Source organism: Lynx rufus, unplaced genomic scaffold, assembly GCF_022079265.1.
Source record: "Lynx rufus isolate CCGP_SWC_20201006 ecotype Redwood Valley unplaced genomic scaffold, mLynRuf1.p SCAF_2, whole genome shotgun sequence".
Taxonomy (NCBI): Eukaryota; Metazoa; Chordata; class Mammalia; order Carnivora; family Felidae; genus Lynx; species Lynx rufus.
This window is the reverse complement of record NW_025814834.1, coordinates 65,874,092-65,895,070: the sequence shown is the minus strand read 5'-3', so window position 1 is coordinate 65,895,070 and position 20,979 is coordinate 65,874,092. Positions and strand designations below refer to the sequence as shown.

General features: G+C 36.7%; 1 protein-coding gene across 2 annotated transcripts in view; it reads left to right on the top strand.

The window, feature by feature from the left end:
• Nucleotides 1-303: 303 nt before the first annotated feature.
• Nucleotides 304-20,979, top strand: part of XIRP2 (xin actin binding repeat containing 2) — a 320,006-nt gene continuing 299,330 nt past the window's right edge. For both annotated transcript variants that reach the window (XM_047085514.1, XM_047085513.1), the window contains exon 1: nucleotides 304-705. In XM_047085514.1, the coding sequence (XP_046941470.1) occupies nucleotides 304-705 (402 nt within the window). The remainder of the gene's footprint in view (nucleotides 706-20,979) is intronic.

Sequence of the window (20,979 nt, the reverse complement as noted above, 5' to 3'; positions counted from 1 at the left end):
TACATAGTAAATAATTGGTGGGTGATTTTATAGAGAAAGAAAGGGGGAAAAATCACTTCGTCTTGGTTTTTGTCTCTACTTTTAAATGTCCATGGCTGTACAAACCAGTCCTCTCCATAATCTAAGTTAACTGGCATACTTTGTAGGGTCAAGAGCCAGACATTACATAGCAAAGCTGGATTTCTATACTGTAACACCAACCCCAAGAGCTGGCACTCCAGGTATTTTGAAAATGCTTCACACACCTGACCGCATCTTTGACAAAAGACACTTTTGATATTTCAGGACAACCTGGAGCCGTCCATGTTCCCGATACAGAAGGGCTCCCTGAACCTCCTGAGGCAGAAGTGGGAATCCAGCGAGTACCACAAAAGTGAGTGTTGCCCTGGAGGTAGTCGTTGCAGGCTCTTCCAGCCTCGAGAAAGCAAATTGCTTGACCCCAAAGTAGAGGGAGTGTCAGCACCTGGACCTCCAGACGCCCCTGGCATGCCCCTCAGTGTAGGAGAGGAGATGTTGAACTCAGAGCGTGAGGACAAGAGTGACAACTCCAGGGAATATCGCCCACCTGAAGTGCTAAAAGAGGATTCCTTGACTGGTCGGCGCAGGATCGAGCGCTTCTCTATTGCCCTTGATGAGCTGAGAAGCGTGTTTGAGGCTCCCAGGAGTGGAAACAGACCAGCTAGACCAGCAGAATATTGCCAAAAGGTAAGGATTGAGAGTTGAAATTTCCAGTTGACAAGCTAGGCAACTAGCCTCACCTGCCGCTTATTTTTAAGCACGTGTTGTTTTTTGGTTGCTTCTGGGTGTGCGTGTTTTCCCCTCACCTATACTCTAGACAAATGTCCTAAGGCAGCTGTGTAATATACAGTGTGAAATGTGGCATCCTCTATCCTTGACTTCTTCTATGGTTTATTCAAGTGGGGACTCAATTTCCTTTTACTCCTGCAAAAACAGCTCTGATAGGCTGTTTCTTTTTGTACATGCCTTGTTTCCATAACTAGGTTGCGAGTTCCTTAGAGGTAGGGACAATTCCTTAGGGCTTTGCGCTTCAAACATTTAACAAATGGTGCTATGTTTAGCTAGAGCTCAGTGAGGATTTATCCATAATGATAGTGAAATGGAACCACAGTGAACTAGATTTCAACCTAAAACCTGCCATTTACTGCTAGAGCTGCATGACACTTAACCTTGAGAATGCAGATGTCTTAATCTGCTTTACAGGGATCTCGTGAGGATTATTGATAATATATTTAAACTCCTAGGCACAGAGTCTGAAATATTTTGTGGTAGATGATGATCGTGCTTCAGTGATTTTGGTGTACTATAATGTCACATGTAAAATATGTCTATTAGCTAAAGGCGACTTTTAATCAAATGCAGGAAACAGGATTAGCAACATTATTAATGAAGACCACATTTATACTTCTGTTTTCAATTAAAAACAACTGTTTAAATTAGAATTGCTTGAATTTATTGCACCCATTAGGGCCCCTACATAAGAGATAATAATTTAATTTAATAAAGAATTAATAAATGATCTGAAGTTTTCCAGTGGGAAGCAAACTCCTTGCTTTGTTAATTTTTTTTTAATCTAGTGACACTTATCAGGAAGGTACAGTCCTATTCTTTTTATTTTTTTATTTTTTTTTCAACATTTTTATTTATTTTTGGGACAGAGAGAGACAGAGCATGAATGGGGGAGGGGCAGAGAGAGAGGGAGACACAGAATCGGAAACAGGCTCCAGGCTCTGAGCCATCAGCCCAGAGCCTGACGCGGGGCTCGAACTCACAGACCGCGAGATCGTGACCTGGCTGAAGTCGGACGCTTAACCGACTGCGCCACCCAGGCGCCCCTAGTCCTATTCTTTTTAATGGATAACTAGCTTTCATAAGATTCACAGAAATAGAAAATTTTTCAAAATAAATTATTTCCCTAATACTTGTCTCGAGTTTCCTTATTGGGACATATTTATTATTTACAATGAGACTATTTTTCTATCTCAAGTAACTCAACTTGATTTAATGACAATAAGGACTATGAAGTTATATTTATGAATGAAGTTATGTTAAAACTAGAGGGCTTCTCAAAAAATGCAACTACCTGCTAATCCCTAATTTGAGAACTTCCTTTCCCTCTTTATTATACAAGCACAATCCTTTTTGTTTGTAGTTGTATAATATCTCTCAATTGGATGTCTAGGTATTAGGGTATACTTAACATAGATATTTACAATGTCATTTATTTTTTATCTTCATAAATTAAGGAAAGCAAAGCTATAGAAAAGGATTTCTATTTAATATCTGTTGACTTTAGTGTTAACAATTTTGGACATTTACTGAAGATAATTGACAAAAGAAATGGCCAAAAGTAGAAAAATTAATCCTTCTAAATTATGTAATATAACTTATCCTTATCTGGAGTAGGGGTAGCTGTTTAAATGTAATAGTACAATGAATAGAAATGAATATTAGAATAGTAGAAATGAATCATTAATAAGGGGGCTCTGTTTGACATATTGGATTACTACTATTGGTGTGGAATGTGATTTTGGATCTAGTTCCCATAAAATGATTATGGAAAGAAATAGGTATATTAAACCAATATTTAGGTAGTAAAAATGAGATTTGGTCAGCATGTTTAGTATACTGTATTCTAGGTATTCTATGGTACCAGGTCATAAAATGTTTTTTTCTTTAAATGTATGAAGTATGTATTGTGCATTTAGACATTTCTCATCCACAGCAGATACACCTGATTTTTAGAATTGGTTTACATAAATGAGTATTAGGAGTGTTTACAAAAACCTATGTAAATTTCATATGACTTCTAGAACAAGGAGAAAGAAAGAAGGAAAAGAAAAATGAGAACCCAGTGAGGAATTAACTTCCTTTCTTCTAATGAACTATTTTGCTGTGTTATTATGCATGTGAAAAGAATCCTAGCTCAACTTAATTTGAAATTGGATAGTTCACACCAAAGCATTGTAATTCTGTGCAACTTAACCCTTTGTTTCTATAGATCTTTTTCTTCCTTTTCATATCAGCACTTTGTTGTTATTATAAAATAATGAGATAATATTTATTTGTATGGATATATAAACATACTTTAGTTACTTTATAACTATGATACTTATACTTATGGAGACTCTCTATTGAGATGTTGATGATGTGGGGAAAGGTATTCAATATTTATGATATTAAAATCAAGGACAGAAAATCATTTCAGATAAAGTTCTCAAAACCTGGCAAATCATCTCAACAATAATAAACAATAAATTGCATTTTGATGTTGCTGTAGAAGGAAACTATTTTTTTTTAATGTTTATTTTGTTTTTGAGAGAAAGAGAGGGGATGAACAGAATAAGAGAGAGAGTGGGGTCAGAGGATCTGAAGCAGGCTCTGTGCTGACAGCAGTGAGCCTGATGTGGGGCTTGAATTCACAAACTGAGATTATGACCTGAGCTGAAGTTGAATGCTCAATTGACTGAGCCATCCAGGCACCCCAGGAAACTCTTTAGCAATAGGCATTTGTTTAGAAAAAAATTATAAAATTATTGAAGTTCATTGTATAATTGTAGGTTTTTTTAATTATGGTATACACACACATACACATATCTGTTTAAAGCATTTTCAGCAAAAAAATAGAAGTATGTCTTTTCACACATAGCTCATTTTATTGAGGTTCACTTTATTGCACTTTGCAGAGTTGCATTTTTTTACACATTGAAGGTTGATGGCAGCCCTACATTAAACAAGTCTGTCAGCACCATTTTTCCAACAGCATTTGCTCATTTCATGTCTCTATGTCACATTTTGGTAATTTTTGAAATATTGCAAACTTTTCCATTATTATTATTATATCTGTTATGGTGATCTGTTGTCAGTGATTATGACTTGCTGAAAACTGATATAATGGTGAGTGTATTTTAGCAATAAAGTATTTTTTAATTAAGGTATTAATTTTTAATTAAGTTATTTTTTAAGACATAATGCTATTGCACACTTAAAAGACTACATTATGGTGTAATTATAACTTTTATGTGCACTGGGGAACAAAAAAATCATTTGATTTGCTTTATTGGAATACTCATTGGGTCACAATGTTCTGGAACCAAACCAGCAATATCTCTGAGGTATGTTTGTATTTATTTAAAAATGTTCATTTAAGGATTTTTTTTGAAAACTGTTAATTGAGAAAAGAAACTGCAAGAGTCAATATTATTTTCTATAAGTATTCAAGCTCATTAGAGAAAGATTATATCACCCCTCCTCCTCAAAATATTCAGTGAATTCCAGAGCTTTAAAAAAAAAAACAATTTATCTTAATATGATTGCAGTGGAAAATTGATGAGAACTCTTTAAAATAATTTTGTCTCCTGACATTTTATAATTTCTAAAGAGAGACATAATCTTTTGTTATCGTTTCTAAAACACCCTGTAAGGGTAACTTAGAATAAATTTTTAAACTGAAGGTTTTTATGCTCATTAGACAGACTGTAATTCACACAAAAATTCACATAGGCATTATCCCAAATAAATGATATAGAATATGATTTGAAAAGAGTTTTGAAGAACCATGAGAATCTTAAGATTTTAAATCTTGGAGAGAATGGCATACCCACTTGCAATACTAAAAAATAAATTGGTATTATATAAGACAATGTATCAGTTAGCATTTACCATGTAACAAACCACCCCAACATTAGCAGCTTTAAACAAGAAGCATTCATTATTGCTTACAAGTTTCTGGTGAGCTAGGAAGTTCATCCAGTTTTTTCTGGTCTCACTCCTGCATCTATGGTCAGCTTCCAGATCAGCTGGGGTCTGACTTTTCTAGAATGGCTACAGAGCTAGGACAACTCAGCTCTGCCCCATGTGGTCTCAGCTCCTTCAGTGGGTTGTTCAGATTTATATACATGCCACAGTAGTTTCAAGAAAGAAATTAGAACTGCATGAGGCCTCTGGAGGCCAATGCTCAGAACTTATACATCACTTCTCTATATTCTATTTGTCAAAATAGTCACAAAACAAACCAGATTAATAATGTGCTAAAATAGGCTTGATGGGAGGAATTGCAAACTCACATTTGCAGAGGTAAATGGATACAGGAGAGAAATAATTATAGCCACTTTGCAGACAGTCTACCACTGGCAAGTTTACTTAAATACACTCAAGAATCAGGATGTTTTACTATATCATGAGTTAATGCAAACTTTAGGAGGAGAGTCTGACATAAAAAGATCCATGTTGACAACTGTGCATAGACAGAACTCATGCCTTCTTGTTTTAGACTCAATCAATTAGACTGATGATAGTTATCGTGAAAGGCAGAATGCTGGCCCCCCAAAGATGTCCACATCTCTTAAGCCCCAGAACCTGTGACTATGTTACCTGACATGGCAAAAGGGGCTTTGAAAATGTGATTAAGTTAAGGGATTTGAGATAGAAGGGTTTTTCTGAATTACCCCAAGTGTAAACAGTATCTTTAAAAGAGGGAGGCAGGAATGTTAGAGAGTCAGAGAAGGAGATGTCATGTCAGAGGACAGGTAGGAAGAGTTCAGGGATGTAACTCAAGGAATGTGAGCAACCTCTAGAAACTGGAAAAGGCAGGGGAACCAGCTTTCCCCTATAGCATCCACACTTGATCTTAGCCCAAAGACCGAGAAGCGATCCCCCCCCCCCATAGCATCCAAAAGGAATGTAGGCCTTTCCTTCCTAAAGTCAGACACCTTGACTTTAGCACAGTAAAACTAATTTCAGACTCTGATCTCCAAAACCGTAATTAATTTGTGTTGTTTTAAGACATTAAGTTTGTGGTAATTTGTTACAGCAGCAATAAGAAACTAATACAGTTATTTTACAGAGTCTTCAAATATTGTTAAAGAATGGTTGTGTAGTATGTGATTTTGGACTTTTCTTCTGTTCTTACATGATGAACATATTTCTGTATTTCAAAATCAGATCTTTGACTTCCTTCTATTTGTAGTTGGTGATATGAATGCTTATATTATTAAGTAATCAAGAACATGAACAAATCTTAGTTTCGAATGATCTGTATTTGATAGGCAACACATACTCACTTAAAAGGGTGAATTTACCAGAAGACGGGGGAGTTTGGCAAAGGAGAGGGGATGGGGGAGAGAGAGAGAGAGAGAGAGAGAGAATATTATGAAGGCACAGATAAAAACAAAAAGTTTAGGGGCACCTGGGTGGCTCAGTGGGTTAAGCGTCAGACTTCTGCTGAGGTCATGATCTCACCGTTCATGAGTTCGAGCCCTGTTTCCGGCTCTGTGCTGACAGCTCAGAGCCTGGAACCTGCTTCAGATTCTGTGTCTCCCTCTCTCTCTGCCCCTCCCCTGCTCACCCTCTGTCTGTCTCTGTCTCAAAAATAAATAAAAACATAAAAAACAATTTTTAAAACAGAAAGTTTACAGGAGACACTTATTTCAATTCATGTTACTTCTGTGGCTAATGTACTTTATATGGAATATATGTGCATTTTTAAAATAAAATCCACTAAACTCCACCTAGTCAGTGCTGAATAAGAGCAGTATTTAGACTAACTTGGAGCATAGCAAGATGATATAAGTTCCTCCTTCTTTCTTTCAAGCTCCCAGTTGCTGTCCACAGCACTGGGACTGTAAGACAACTGAATAAGCTCCCTTCACTAACTACGAAGTGAAGCTTCAGCCTTCACTACGACCCCACAGTAAATTAGGGGCTTCTTCATTCAATTAATTAATTTTGCCATTTTTCATTCATGTTTTTAGACACAAAATGTCAAATTATTTGATTTTCAAAATAGATTACTTAAATAACTCATCTACATTTCTTTTTTTTAATTTTATTTATTTTTTAAAATTTACATCCAAATTAGTTAGCTATAGTGCAACAATGATTTCAGGAGTAGACTCCTTAATGCCCCTTACCCATTTAGCCCATCCCCCCCCCACACCCCCTCCAGTAACCCTGTTTGTCCTCCATATTTAAAAGTCTCTGATGTTTTGTCCCCCTCCCTGTTTTCATATTATCTTTGCTTCCCTTCCCTTATGTTCATCTGTTTTGTCTCTTAAAGTCCTCATATAATTTGTCTTTCTCTGACTAATTTCATTTAGCATAGTACCCTCCAGTTCCATCCACATAGTTGCAAATGGCAAGATTTCATTCTTTTTGATTGCCGAGTAATACTCCAGTGTGTGTGTGTGTGTGTGTGTGTGTGTGTGTATACATATATATATGTATATGTATATATATACATATATGTGTGTGTGTGTGTATATATATGTGTGTGTGTATATATATATATATGCCACATCTTCTTTATCCATTCATCCACCGATGGACATTTGGGCTCTTTCCATACTTTGGCTATTGTTGATAGTGCTGCTATAAACATGGGGGTACATGTGTCCCACACCTGTATCCCATGGATAAATGCCTAGTAGTGCAATTGCTGGGTCGTACACAAGACTCATCTACATTTCTAATGCACAGTTGTGATCTTTCTCAAAAACCACACTCACTTGTGCTATCAGGTTGAATTTACCTCATGCCCAAAGAGAGACTGTTTCTCCCTTTTACTTAAGCCCTTGAAAACAGACCATTCAAACATGAGCTGGACTCAATCAGAAGAAAAGGAAATACGCACTATATTTTAGTTGTGCTGTCTCATAATGCATGGATTCAATCTATTGTATAATTGAAGGTTTGCAGGAGAATATGAAGACACAAGGCTAAGGGAATGTGGACCTACATGGGCATCAATGATTAAACAGGATATAAATAATTAAATATGGTATAGTTTCCAGAGTATGTTATTTTCATTCCCTCCAGAGATCAAAGCTTCTGGTTTTTCATTTAATGACCAGTTTGTCATCTCCTACTTGGAGTTCTGCATAAAATCAGATTTTTAAAAGTACAGGTGAATCAACAATTGCAGTTTGGCTGCTACTACACAATCATTCCATTAGATGCTTAAAGTTACATTTGCTCCCTAAACCCAGGCATGTGGGAACTATGGGCTTAGTTTACCTCTAATCTCAGAGCAAGAAAGTTTCTTTTCAGACAGTTACGTGTCACAGCCTTCTGACTCTCCATCTCCTGCCCTCCTCTCATCTGAGGTTTCTGAGATAATCTCTGCCAAGCATGATGTATTTTGTAAAGGCTTTTTAGCAGGACATAGGTTATTACAATCTTGAAAATTATTACTGAAAAATCTGTCCACCAAACTAAAAAATAGAGAGCTAAGTATTTTTTTCCCCTGGGGGGGAAAATTTGATGAAATAAAATATTTTTTCTTTACCTGAAAAACGGGCAAGTAGTTTTTTGTAGAGCTGAAGTAAATACTTTAATGAGAGAGATAATTACTTTTTTTTATTAGAGAAATATAAAGAATAATAATTTTCATTTTTGCATATAGCATAAGAACATAATATTTGGTGACAAAGCATCAGTTGAAAGCCTTGGGCTCGGCCACTTCTTCATCATATAAAATTGAGTGAGTTATTTCACCTCATTAATCCTTGATTTTCACATCTATAAAATGAGGAAATTAATACAGCACAAGATTTTTGTGAAGATAAAGTTATATAGCACCTGAAGGAGAAGACGTATTTAAGAGGTAGCACCGAATAAAATTTAAGAAATTGCACCAATGTAGCACCAAATGGGTATTTCTTCTATTTTGTCTTCTCTGGTATCATTTCTGCAACTTAGTACATGCCTTTGGGGAAAATATTTCATCTCAATGACTTCTGTTTCCTCACCTATAAAGGTAGAGGCTTATACTCTATGGTTTATAAAAATGGAAAGGTGCTTTGGGCAAAGAAGTTTTTATTTCGCATCTGACAACACCTTAGTCTTTTGCAAAGACCCCACTTAGAAGGGCTTTCATTGAATATTCAGTGGAGTAAATGCTAGTGAAACTTTCCAACATGAGTTATAACCCCATTTTGAGATGATGAGACAAGGGGCTACAATCTGTTAAATTATAGTTTTCCAAGCTTTATTAAAACCCTAAACAGAGATACATTGCCACCTTCATTGCCCTTTCCAGTTAATAGAAAAAGTCACTGCCACTTAGGGACTCCAAATCCAAAGTCAAGAGAGATGAGGCTTACATATTATAAAAGTGTTTATTGTATTCACATTCACATACACGAAGAACAAAGACACCACAAGGACAGGAATGTTTCATTTTATACAGGTTTTCTTAGTGGTGTAATTTGTTGTTGTTTTTTCTTTCTAATATAAGTGCTCTTTGCTTGTTGTTATTGTTTTTTCATCCATTTATGTTTTTGTTTTTTTTTTAATTTTAGTGCCTCCTGTCCAGTGCTTTATGTTAGCTTGGGGGGGGGGGGTGGGGGCACAGCTCTGTTATCAGATGGTAAACTCCCAACTGAACACGTTTTTGCATGGCCTTAAAGACTTCCAGAGGAAACTGCCATCTCACCTCATTCATGTCTCACAGTGATATAGGTAGTCACAATATGACATTGTTAAAGAGTATAGTGCCAGTAACCACAGAAAGATTGTAAGCAATATTGACTCACCTTCAACTGGGAAAATTGCTGTCAGTTCATGGATTGACATTCTTTGACATTTTACTTGGAAAACTAGTGAGAGTTTTCACCCTTTGTTGTAGGAACACTGATGCCAGCCCTGCTGCCTCTGTTGTAAACCCACTTTTTTTTACTCGTCCTATCTTCCCCAGATGTTTACCCAACATTTCTACTTACTGACTGAATTCATTCAAGGAGTCCCACGTATGACTCTTTTTCCCCTTCCATGTCCTCCCATTGCTGATTTTCATACTCAACCAGGTTCTTTTGGAGAATCCTCTCACCATAAGGAAAAGCTAAAGAAGGAAATAAAGAAAAGAAATTGGTAAAATGCATTGAGAAAGATGATTAAATAGGGAGAATTTTGGGCTTTATTCAGTGCTTTGACCCCACCAAGGGTGATAGAGATGAAGTTCCAGTCACTGAAAGTCCACCAGCAATCCAAAGGTTTTCCTGAAGTAAGTCAACATAGGAATTCCTTCGACAACACCCTGAGAAATAAACTTCCATTTGCTGCGGGGAAACCTGGAAGAGACCAACTTAACTAAGTGATCAAAGTTAGTATCACCATCAATAGCACTACATCTCGATATCATCTACCTCCCGATGTGATATATATTGTTAAGTTGTTCAAAACATCAGCCCTGTGGTATCCTTGCCAAAATTATGTAATCTCAATTTAATCATGATGAAACATCAGATAAATCCACATAGAGAGAATTCTATAAAACACCTGGCCATGACTCTTCAAAAGTGGTAAGGCCGTGTTGGAAAAATACTGAACAACTGCCACGGATTGGAGGTGACCTAACAGACATGACGATAGAGGTGAGGGTGGACTCTTTCACTGAAAATTGGACCACAAAAGAGGGCATTAGTGGGAAAGTAGGAAAAATTCTAATAAGGTCTGTTTATTTCCTGGTTTCAAAATTGTACAGTGCTTAAGATACTAAGATTAAAGAAAACTGGACAATTGTTATATGGGAATTCTCTGTAGTATTGCAACATTTCAGTAAATCTCAGGTTATTTCAAAATAAAAAAGTTAAATATACTGATCTTTGTTGAGGCCTTGCTAGCACTGTAGAGTGGAGGATCATGGTCTCTTTTGTTTGAATTTTTCCAAACCTAACACATTATGACTCATATCACTTTGTAGAATGTGATCCTTAGCTTCACACCCCTATACTTCTAAAACGTTAAACGTTATCAGCCATTTCTCTCTGCCTATGATTTCAGGATCTCTACAATTAATTATTTTCTTAGCAAGGAGAATTTGGGAAGCCTAATCAGTAGTAGTTCAGAAGCTGAGTATATATATGGACAGCCTTACAGTTAGGTCTGCATTAAATTTATATCCCATTTCCACTCATTGAATTTCACTACATTTTCAGGAAGTTGTTTAGACCTTTAGTTCTGTCTTGACTTGCAGTCTTTCCAAATCACTGCTTCAAGTTCAAGGAACTCCGGTTAGCTATTGTCTCAAACTCAAACTTCAGGAGCTATAGCTCTCTGTTACCCTTCTGATGCTGATTTGACAGCAAGCTTCAAACTCTATAATATATTACGAACCCCTTCGAAATGCTAACCCTCTTTTCAGGGGCTGTAGTCTTTTGATGGATTTCCCAGTTGCTTAGGAAGTATGTATGTATGTATGTACGTATGTATTTATTTTCCTTCTGCTTTGGGTTAGACCTTTTGATGGCTAACTTCCTTAACTCCCTAGGCTCTCCTTTCTGGTCTTCCTCACTGTGAACTGAGCACCAGGATTGATATAGTAATGCCTTCTTTAATGTAATTGCCCTTTTTCATTTCTCAAACAAAGTCCTTCACCTGAACTTGGAAATCTGGAAACTTTTGTCAGAGTTGAAGCGCAGATATTTAGCATGGGTGAAGTATAGACCCTGACAATTCAGAGTGGATGTGGCTCTAACAATTGGTACAGCTATCCTAGTACCCTCTTCCTAGACATCAACCAACTTGTAGACATGCAACCATATCCTTATTTTAGCACCAGCTTAGCACTCACTATATTGTGTATGGAAACCAAATAGTTAACAAATTTTCTTATTTGGAAAGATATTTCTTTGTCTGTTTAATGTGTAGTGGTGAGTGGATGCAGTGAGTTCCAAACACCTTAAACAAATTCAAGCTCCATTTATGTTTCTCATCTATACCAGGTACCAAATATGATGATTTATGGTACTTAATAGTGTACTAACTTGTTTTATGTCAATGTAAGTCATTTATTGGATGCCATGAGACAAATTGCTCTCAAGCATGGTAATGCATCATAATGCATGCAGTTCTCTTCCCCTTCCCCCATTTGTGAAAACATGTCAGGAGTTTACATTTAAATTAATCAAAATGTTCTGATGTCAACCTTGATTAGATGTCAGAATTTTTTATTAATGATAAAGATGTTATAAAATATTTCCATTTCTGATCAAAATGATTTTATAATTTAAGATCTAATTTCTTTTCCATTTGCCTTTATTTTTATTTTTTTTATTTTTTTTTTTTTTTTTTTTTTTTTTTTTTTTTTTTTTTTTTTTGTTGTGCGCCTCCATTTGCTGAGCGCCGCGTTGAGGTCTTTGTATTTATCAACGTTTATTTATTTTTGGGACAGAGAGAGACAGAGCATGAACGGGGGAGAGGCAGAGAGAGAGGGAGACACAGAATCGGAAGCAGGCTCCAGGCTCTGAGCCATCAGCCCAGAGCCTGACGCGGGGCTCGAACTCACGGACCGCGAGATCGTGACCTGAGCTGAAGTCGGACGCTTAACCGACTGCGCCACCCAGGCGCCCCTGTTTGCCTTTATTTTTAAAAGTTTATTTAATTATTTTGAGAGAGAGAGCGAGCGAGTATGAGTGGGGAAGAGGCAGAGAGAGAGGGAGAGAGAGAGAATTCCAAGTAGGCTCCAGCACAGAGCCCCACGCAGGGCTTGAACTCATGAACTTTGAGATCATGACCTGAGCTGAAATCAAGTCAGATGTTTAACTAACTGAGCCACCCTGGCACCTCTCCATTTACCTTTATTTTTAAAAGTTAGGAGTAATTTTTTCCTTGTGTCTTGAAAAATATATTTGAAATTCCCATAGGAAAAGAAATTCAAGCTATGAAAAATAAAAACCAAAAACCAGGAGTTCCACAAATATTCTCCTTCTCTCTCTCTCTCACACACACACACACATGCGCACACACACATGCGCACACACACACACACACAGGGGCTTTTTAAAATATTTCATGTTTAAAAGTAAAGTTGAGAAGTTGTGGGGTATATGTGTCAATGTCTCTAAAAATATTTATTTATCCAGGAATAGCAATTCTGTTTTTTTCTGAGACATGTTTCAATTCTACTTTTTGGTTTATAGCTGTAGTCTTTTTGGGTGCCTATTCATTTCTGAGGTTATCCCTGAATGCCTCCCCTCAGCCTAATGTTGGTCTGCCCTGGGGCCACTGGAGCAAGAGGCTCCATGCTGCTGCTAATGGTAAGCAAGTAGTATAATTGAGCACTGGGTGCCAGCCAGGTATTGTGCTAAGGGCTCCAGGCATTGCTGCCATTTAATACAACTATGTAAGGATATAAGAACTACCATAATTCTTACTTTACAGCTAAAGGGTGGAGAGATTAAATGACTCCAAAGGTACACCACTGGTACGTAATAGAACAGGGATTTCAACCCAAGTTATCTCAATCCAGAGTCCCCAACATTAAAATACTACTCTGGGGGCACCTGGCTGGTTCAGTCGGTTAAGCATCCAACTTTGACTCAAGTCATGATCTCTCAATTCGTGGGTTCAAGCCCCGTGTTGGGCTCTGTGTTGACAGCTCAGAGCCTGGAGCCTGCTTCAATTTCTGTGTCTCCTTCTCTCTCCGTCCCTCCCCAGCTCGCACTCTCTCTCTCAAAAATAAATAAACACTTAAAAAATGTTTAAATACTACTTCTGAGTGCTGTCTGGATTCAAGTTGTCCATTTTCATACAGGATCTCACAGTCATAGAAATCACAGAATCTCTTTAACTTTGCATGCCACAAACCACATATTCTAAATTCTAAGATACATACTTTTTCAGATTTGTTAACATCTTTGAATTTAGCATGCTTCTTATTATCAATGGTATTTCATAGTTTGTCAGGATTCCCCCCTTTCTTACAGGTACATAAAATAATGTCATTTTGCTTTTGATAAACTATAGCATAAATAAAATATATATTTTGAATAAATACACTAAAAAGTTATTGAATGTTCATTGTGTGCCAGGAATGTACTAAATACTTTAAATACATTTTCTCTTAATTTTCATAACTACCCTATTAGTGAAAGCTGTGTCAACATCACCATTATACAGATAAGAAAATAGAGGCTTTTGTCTAAGGTCTTTCTGTAAAGTAGTTCAAAAAGGAATCTAACTCAGAAGCCTTAGTTTTAAATGTTGAAGAGTTAGTTTTGTATTATGCCTATTTTGTTAATGGGTTTAGAGTAAGCTAGAATTTTCTACTTTAATGAACATTTAACTGTGTGCAAAATAACTTCCACATTAACAAGGAGCTTTACAAAGAATTGAAAACAATCATGGTGGCTTATTTGGTAGGAAGGATAAGTGTTATATTTAACTTATTTCTTTCTTCTTTTAGGGACTGGGAGTGGAAGCAGAGATTAATATAGTATAACTTGACCCAAATAAAGATACTTAGATATATTTGAAGGAAAAGAGAGAGAGAAATACTTTTTTTAAAGAGAAAAAAAAAACTTTGAAGTTTAATACTCATTAGAAGGCAAAATTAATTCTCCAGTTGACCCAATCAAAATCTAGAGAAAAAGTTTAACCCTGAGAATTTTTGAAACCTAAAAGCTGCTCTAGCAGCAGAGAGGCAGTCAGAGAGGAGGGAAATAGAAGCTCAAGACTGAGCAAAAACAATTGAATTTAATAAACAAGACTAATCTGCTTTTTCTGTTTTAAATGCTTCTTTCTAATCCTGTGAATTTCTTCCTACTACAGTCACTGAAATTCAGTCTGCTATTTCTGTGGTATCTATTTTTGACTCTATGTAGGTAACACCACCTTATTTATCCCGAATTTTAATCTTTTACCTAAATTCTGTTTGCAAACTTTCAACTTGTTCTGAGAACTTCTACCTACACATTCTTCAACTACTTCAGAATGTCTAAGTCTGAGATCATTATCCTCCACGCAAATCAACTTCTTACCCAAAGCCCATATATTTACAATGGCAACACCTTGTGTGCAATGATGGAGAGCCCTCTCTGGTAGTTTAATTGATCTTGCTCATCTGCCTTCTATCCCCCATTTCTCAATTTCTCTTTTCACTTTTCATTTACCACCTATCCCTTATTACTTCATACCTGAGTTATTACCATACCTGCTGTGATACTGTGATTTATAATAAGGAGTATGCATTTGATCTTTGACCCTGGGGCACAAATCTCTTAAAACCCTTGGGATTTCCTATGAGAAGAATGATAAAGATAGCTTTTGTTATATCAATGAAGTGACTTTTTGGAAAGCCCTTAGGTAATCTCAGGTTGGGAGGTGGTTGGTGGGGGAGCCAATCATGTGATTAGAGGGTTAGAAGTTTAAATACTCCCATGCCAATTTAGGGGGAGGGTCTAGAGGTGGAATCAGTTACCAGTGGCCAGTGATTTAACCAATCATGATTATGTAATGAAACCTCCATACAAACCCAAAAGTAAGGGATTCAGAGAGCCTTTGGTTGGTGCATGGAAGCTTTATGTCCCTTCCCACATTCCTTGCCCTATGTATCTCTTCCGTCTGGCTGTTCCTGAGTTATATCCTTTTATAATAAACCAGTACTCTAGTAAGTAAAATCTTTCTTTGTGTCCTGTGAGCTGTTCTAACAAATTAATTGAACCAAAGAAAGGAGAGGGTCATGGGAACCTCTGATTTATAGCCAGTCAGAAGTACAGGTAGCAACCGGGTCTTATGATTGACATCTGAAATGGGGGCTGGGGGGAGGAGGTGGCAGTCTTGTAGACTGAACCCTTAACCTGTGGGATCTGATGCTGTCTCTAGATATATAGTGTAAGAATTGAGTTGACTTATAGGATACTCAGCCAGTGTCCCAGAAGTTGCTTGTGGATGTGGGAAACCACACACACACTGGAATTGGGCCCAAGGAACCAAAGACCTTCCTTTTTAGTATCTTAGTCTTTCTAAAGTAAACCCCTTTTGTTGAGGCTTGATCCCAGTAACACAATCACAGACACTCTAATTCCTACAGCTGTGGACCCATGTACCATATCATGTACTTACATATGTTATGTATATGCATTCTGTTCTATAGTGCTGCATTATCAATTATGGGGTCACAGGCCACATGTGGTTACTTTAAATTTTAATTAAAGTGAAATTAAATTAAAAATTCATTTCCTTTGTCACAATAGCCATATTTCAAGTTCTTAATAGCTCTTGTGGCTAGCAGCTACTGTATCAGCACGGTACAAAGCATTTCCATCATCAAAGAAATTTCTATTGGGCAGTATGCTCTAGTTGCTAGTCTATAGGGCTCCACTTTCTCCATCTGAAATTCTCTGAGTAGCTTCTAAGTGTTCTGGAGTTCCTCCTGCTTACTCCAGTCTATTTCTCTGCCTTCCCACTTCATACAAATGCCTCAGGTGGAGAATGCCTTTCTCTTTTTCATTTTGCCCCTAAATGCTCAGAGACACTGTATTGTTAGAACCTATCCAAGCCACAGTGCCAAGGATAGAGAAGACAGTGCAACATGAATCTGCTTACAGGGATTTAGTTGCAGTGAATGCTGAGCATGCTCTGGGGACCAGTTGTAAGCCTACATATGACCCAAAAGAAGCTTCTCAAGCAAGTTTGTTGGGTTTTATTATTTAATAAAAACATTTTAAAAGTCTCCTTCCTTCTAGCTTTTGGTTTCATGCAGACATTTCTCCAGTGGTGTTGTCTTGGGCCCCTTTCAGGTCTATAAGCAGATTCTTTGGTCTCTTTCTTTTCTTTTCCTCCATGGTTTTTAACAGAGTGCCAAGCACATGGTGGGTTTTAATGAAGTATCTTGGGAATGGGTGGATAAAGAACTGTTGTTAAAAAGAGCTGGCTCTTTCACTGTCTACCATCCAGGTCATCTGCATTAGCAGTCCATCCTTACGACTCAGCTCAAAGGTAACCTTATAGCAACTTTCTAGCCTACACTGCCAATAGTTGTATTCCTTCTGCTCATTTTATGGCAGGGGGTTGATAATCTGATGTCTTCTGTCCCTTACATATGGTCATTCCAGCCTAAGCACTTTTGTTACTGGCTATGAGCCAGCTTCTTTAGGTTGGACATCCTATCTTACACTCTTTATGCCTAATAGATAACACTAGTGAAATTGTGCAATAAATAGATAGAAAAGGATTATTGCTCTTTTATTGAACTTTTTTTAGTCTGATGTTACTTTGACATCAAGCTATGTCTACCAGCTTCCCAAAGGATAAACTGCCTCATGATTCATATTTACTCCATTTTTCTGGTGCATTAGTAGACAGTGGCCTGAATATGCAGTTAGAAGGTGTGTCCATCTCTGTGTTACATAGGCTCATGGTAGAGCCTACCTCATGATGCTCACCTACACCTAACCCATGGTCACCACCAGCTCAGAAAGCTCCTTCAGAATGTATTGTGATTGTTGTTTGACCCGTTTTCTACTCTAGAAAATGTAAGTAATAATCAGTTATTATCTACTCTTTTTAAATTATAAAATATTTCAGCCATAAATAAAAGTCTGAAAATATATTCTGCATCTTCTTTCAGCTGTACATCAAAAATTCAGTGATGAGTGTATAAAGACTCTTAGGTATTGAGGTTCTTTTTGTGTATGCCACCAAGGATTTGAAAGATATTTTTGGCCAGCAAAAAGTTTTATCTTATGCTAATGTCCAAATTCCCTTTTTCCCTAATATTTCAAGATTGCCTCATAAAACAGAAGATAATAAACTCAACAGATGCAAGACTCAGAATAAATAATAAATATATACTGCATCCCACCACATACACAATTAAAAATAAGCCAACTAGAAAACTAGTTTTTTTTTTCTTTTCTTTCTTTTCTTTTCTATTCTTTTCTTTTCCTTTCTTGGAGAAAGGAAAAGAGGTTTATAATATGTATACCTAAGTTGAAATGGTTTCTAATACTCTAAATGAAACATTTATAGATATAGTTGTGCCATATCATCATATTTTCTTTCTTATTCCTCATCAGTGAATAAAGCCAAAGTTTTGGTCCCCAAGAACGTTCAGCATGTGAGTTTCTTTGCTGCTAAAAGAAAAGTAGGTAACATTCCTATCATTTCAAAGAGAATGAGGGGATAGAAATGAAGGAAGAAAGCACTGCTAAGAAGCACAGATCCTATTTTCTTGTAATGCCACTAATAATAACTTAGAAGTGGTAGCTAGAGTATAGATGCTGTATAAGCAAAAATAAATCTACACCAAATGGTTTTTAATGCTTGAAAGGTAAAAGTAACTGCAAAGTTAAAATCAGTTTACCATAAACACCTTCTCCAAAGCAGCATATTTTCCCAGAGTTCTCCCTGGAGTTTTTTGGCATATTGCTCAGAAAATGCTTCAATAGAATATATCTAATGAGATCTTTCCCATTCATCATTTTCTACTGAGAGATGCATTTCCAAATGTAGAAATTAAAAAGTATAAATTCCTCTAAAGAAATTATTCCAGTTCCAACTTGAATAGCACTAATAAGTCTTCTCCCAGCATGAGAAGATTATATGGACTTTAACTAGCAAATGTGGTTCCAAAATAGCTAATCATTAAAAACCAGAGACAATCCATTTCCATAAAGATATGGCAATTAAAGTGACTGACATAGAATGGTAAGAATCTTAAAGGAGAAAACTGCCCTCATTGAGGGAGGGAGATGTCATTGAGTCAAGCTCCCTCCAAGGTTGGAATCCATCCTATATCCCAGGCAGATGGCAGCCCAGCTTTCCTTTAAATACTTCCAGTTTCAAGAGTTCATGCTTCTGCAAAACAGTTCTTTCTATTGTCAGATGGCTCTCTTTCTTAGAAGGTTAATCCTCACGTTGAGTAGAATGTATCTTATTGGAACATCCACATTTTGAGCAAGGTTTTGCCCTTTGAAGCAACACAGAATATTTTCCATTTGTTACTGTGGGAAATGACAGGCTGTGTCTAATCTTGAGGGCTCAGGACACAACTTAGCAGTAGGAGGTGAGGTTGAGATATTCCTGAGTGACTTAGGAAGAGTCAAGGCCAAACCTATGCATGACAAGGGCATGATATGACTCAGCACGTCCTGACTAAAGAAAGACAGATGCTCCAAAACCATCCCTCCCTCCAAAAAAGTTGGTCATTAATTAAGAAATCTGTGCTGGATAGGTCAGCCAATATATTTGAGTATCTTCCTTTGTGGATATTTTAAAAATTGTTGTTTTGTGGTTTTATGCTCTGCATATAGAGAATACATTAGTAGACCCACTTGGGAGTGACAGCAACTATGACAGAGACAGATATCATTAACTGTTTTTTGTCCAAGTGTTGCAGTAAGTACGTGGGCTAGGAAGGTAGAGGATTTGACAACTGTGGGTTCCATCCAGCATTTTTATTATCTTTCTTGAGTGCAGTTCATACTTTTCAGAACTGTTAGTACCCTGTGGTGCTGACATAATTTGTCCCTTGTGAGGCTTTGCTTTTTCTGGCTTCAAAACCAAGGCCTTGGGGCAGCTTTATTTGCATAGATAGATATCAAATGTGTCATTTTCGTGTTTTTTACTACTATTTTTTAAAATTATTTTCAATTACAACTCTAATCACAAGCACACACAGACTAATTTTTAGTTTTGTTTTTGACTGATTATGCTTGCGCACAGCCCCTTCCTTCCCATGACAATTATCTTCTCTATCATTACATGCAGGTTAAGGACCAGGGTTGAAGGATAAGAGGCTTCCTAAGTGTTTTCTGCTGCTAGAACCCTTTTCATAGGATTCCAAATAACAGAACATAACCTTTCCTCCAACCCACTCCAACCAGCCAGCCCACACACATCCAATTCTGTTTCTCAGCATCCAGCTCCAAAACACATTTTTTTCCAGTTTTGCTGAAGTATAATTTACAAACAAAACTTTAAGTATTTAAAGTGTACACCTTGATTTGATATATGTATATATTGTGAAAGGATTCCCCCCATCCAGTTAATTAACACATCCATCACCTTACATATTTACCCTTTGTGTGTGTGAGAGAGCACTTAAGTTCTCTCAGCAAATTTCAATTATGCAATACACTGTTATCAACTACAGTCAACGTGTCAAATGTTAGATCATCAGACTTTATTCATTTTATAATTAAAAACTTGTACTCTTTTACTAATCTCTCCTTATTTTCTCCAACCCCAGCCTTGGCAACCATGTTTTACTGTTTCTGTGAGGTTGTTTTGTTTTGTTGATGGTATTGTTGTTGTTTTTTAAGATTTCACATATATGTGATATCATGGAGTATTTGTCTGTTTCTGTCTGGCATATTTCACTTAGCATAATGCCCTCAAAATTCATCCATGTTGCCACAAATGACTTCCTTCTTTTAAAGGTAAATAATTTTATCACACACACACACACACACACACACACACACGACATATTTTCTTGTTTTGTTTATCCATTGATGGCCACTTAGATTGTCTCCATTACCTTGGCCATTGTGAATAATGATGCAATCAATGAACATGATAGTACAGATATGTCTTCAAAATAATAGTTTTACTTCCTTTGGACATATACCCAGAATTGGGATTGCTGGATCATATAGTAATTCTAGTTTTAATTTCTTGAGGAACCTCCATGCTGTTGTCCACAGGGGCTGTACTTGTTTATATTTCTGCCAGCACAGTATAAGAGTTCACTTTTCTCCATATCCTTGATAGCATTGGTTATCTCTTGTATTTTTGATAATACTCATTCTACCAGATATAAGTTGATATTTCATTGTGGTTTTGATTTGCATTTTTCTGATGATTTCTAATGATTAGTGATGTTGAGCACCTTTTCTTGTATTTGTTGGCCATTTGTATGTCTTCTTTGGAAAGAAGTCTATTCAAATTCCTTGTTTGTGTTTTTATTGTTTTTTTTTTTTTTCCTATTGAATTGTGTGAGTTCCTTGTATATTTTAAATATTAACCCTAATTAAATGTATGGTTTGAAAATATTTTCTCCCACTCAGTAGGTTGACTTTTCATTTTGTTTATGGTTTCCTTTGCAGAGAAGCTTTTTAGTTTCATGAGGCCCCACTTGTTTAATTTTGCTTTCGTTGCCTTTGCTTTTGGTATCAAACCCAAAAAATCATTGCAAAACCAATTCCAAGGAGTTTACTCCCTAGGTGTCCTTCAAGGTGT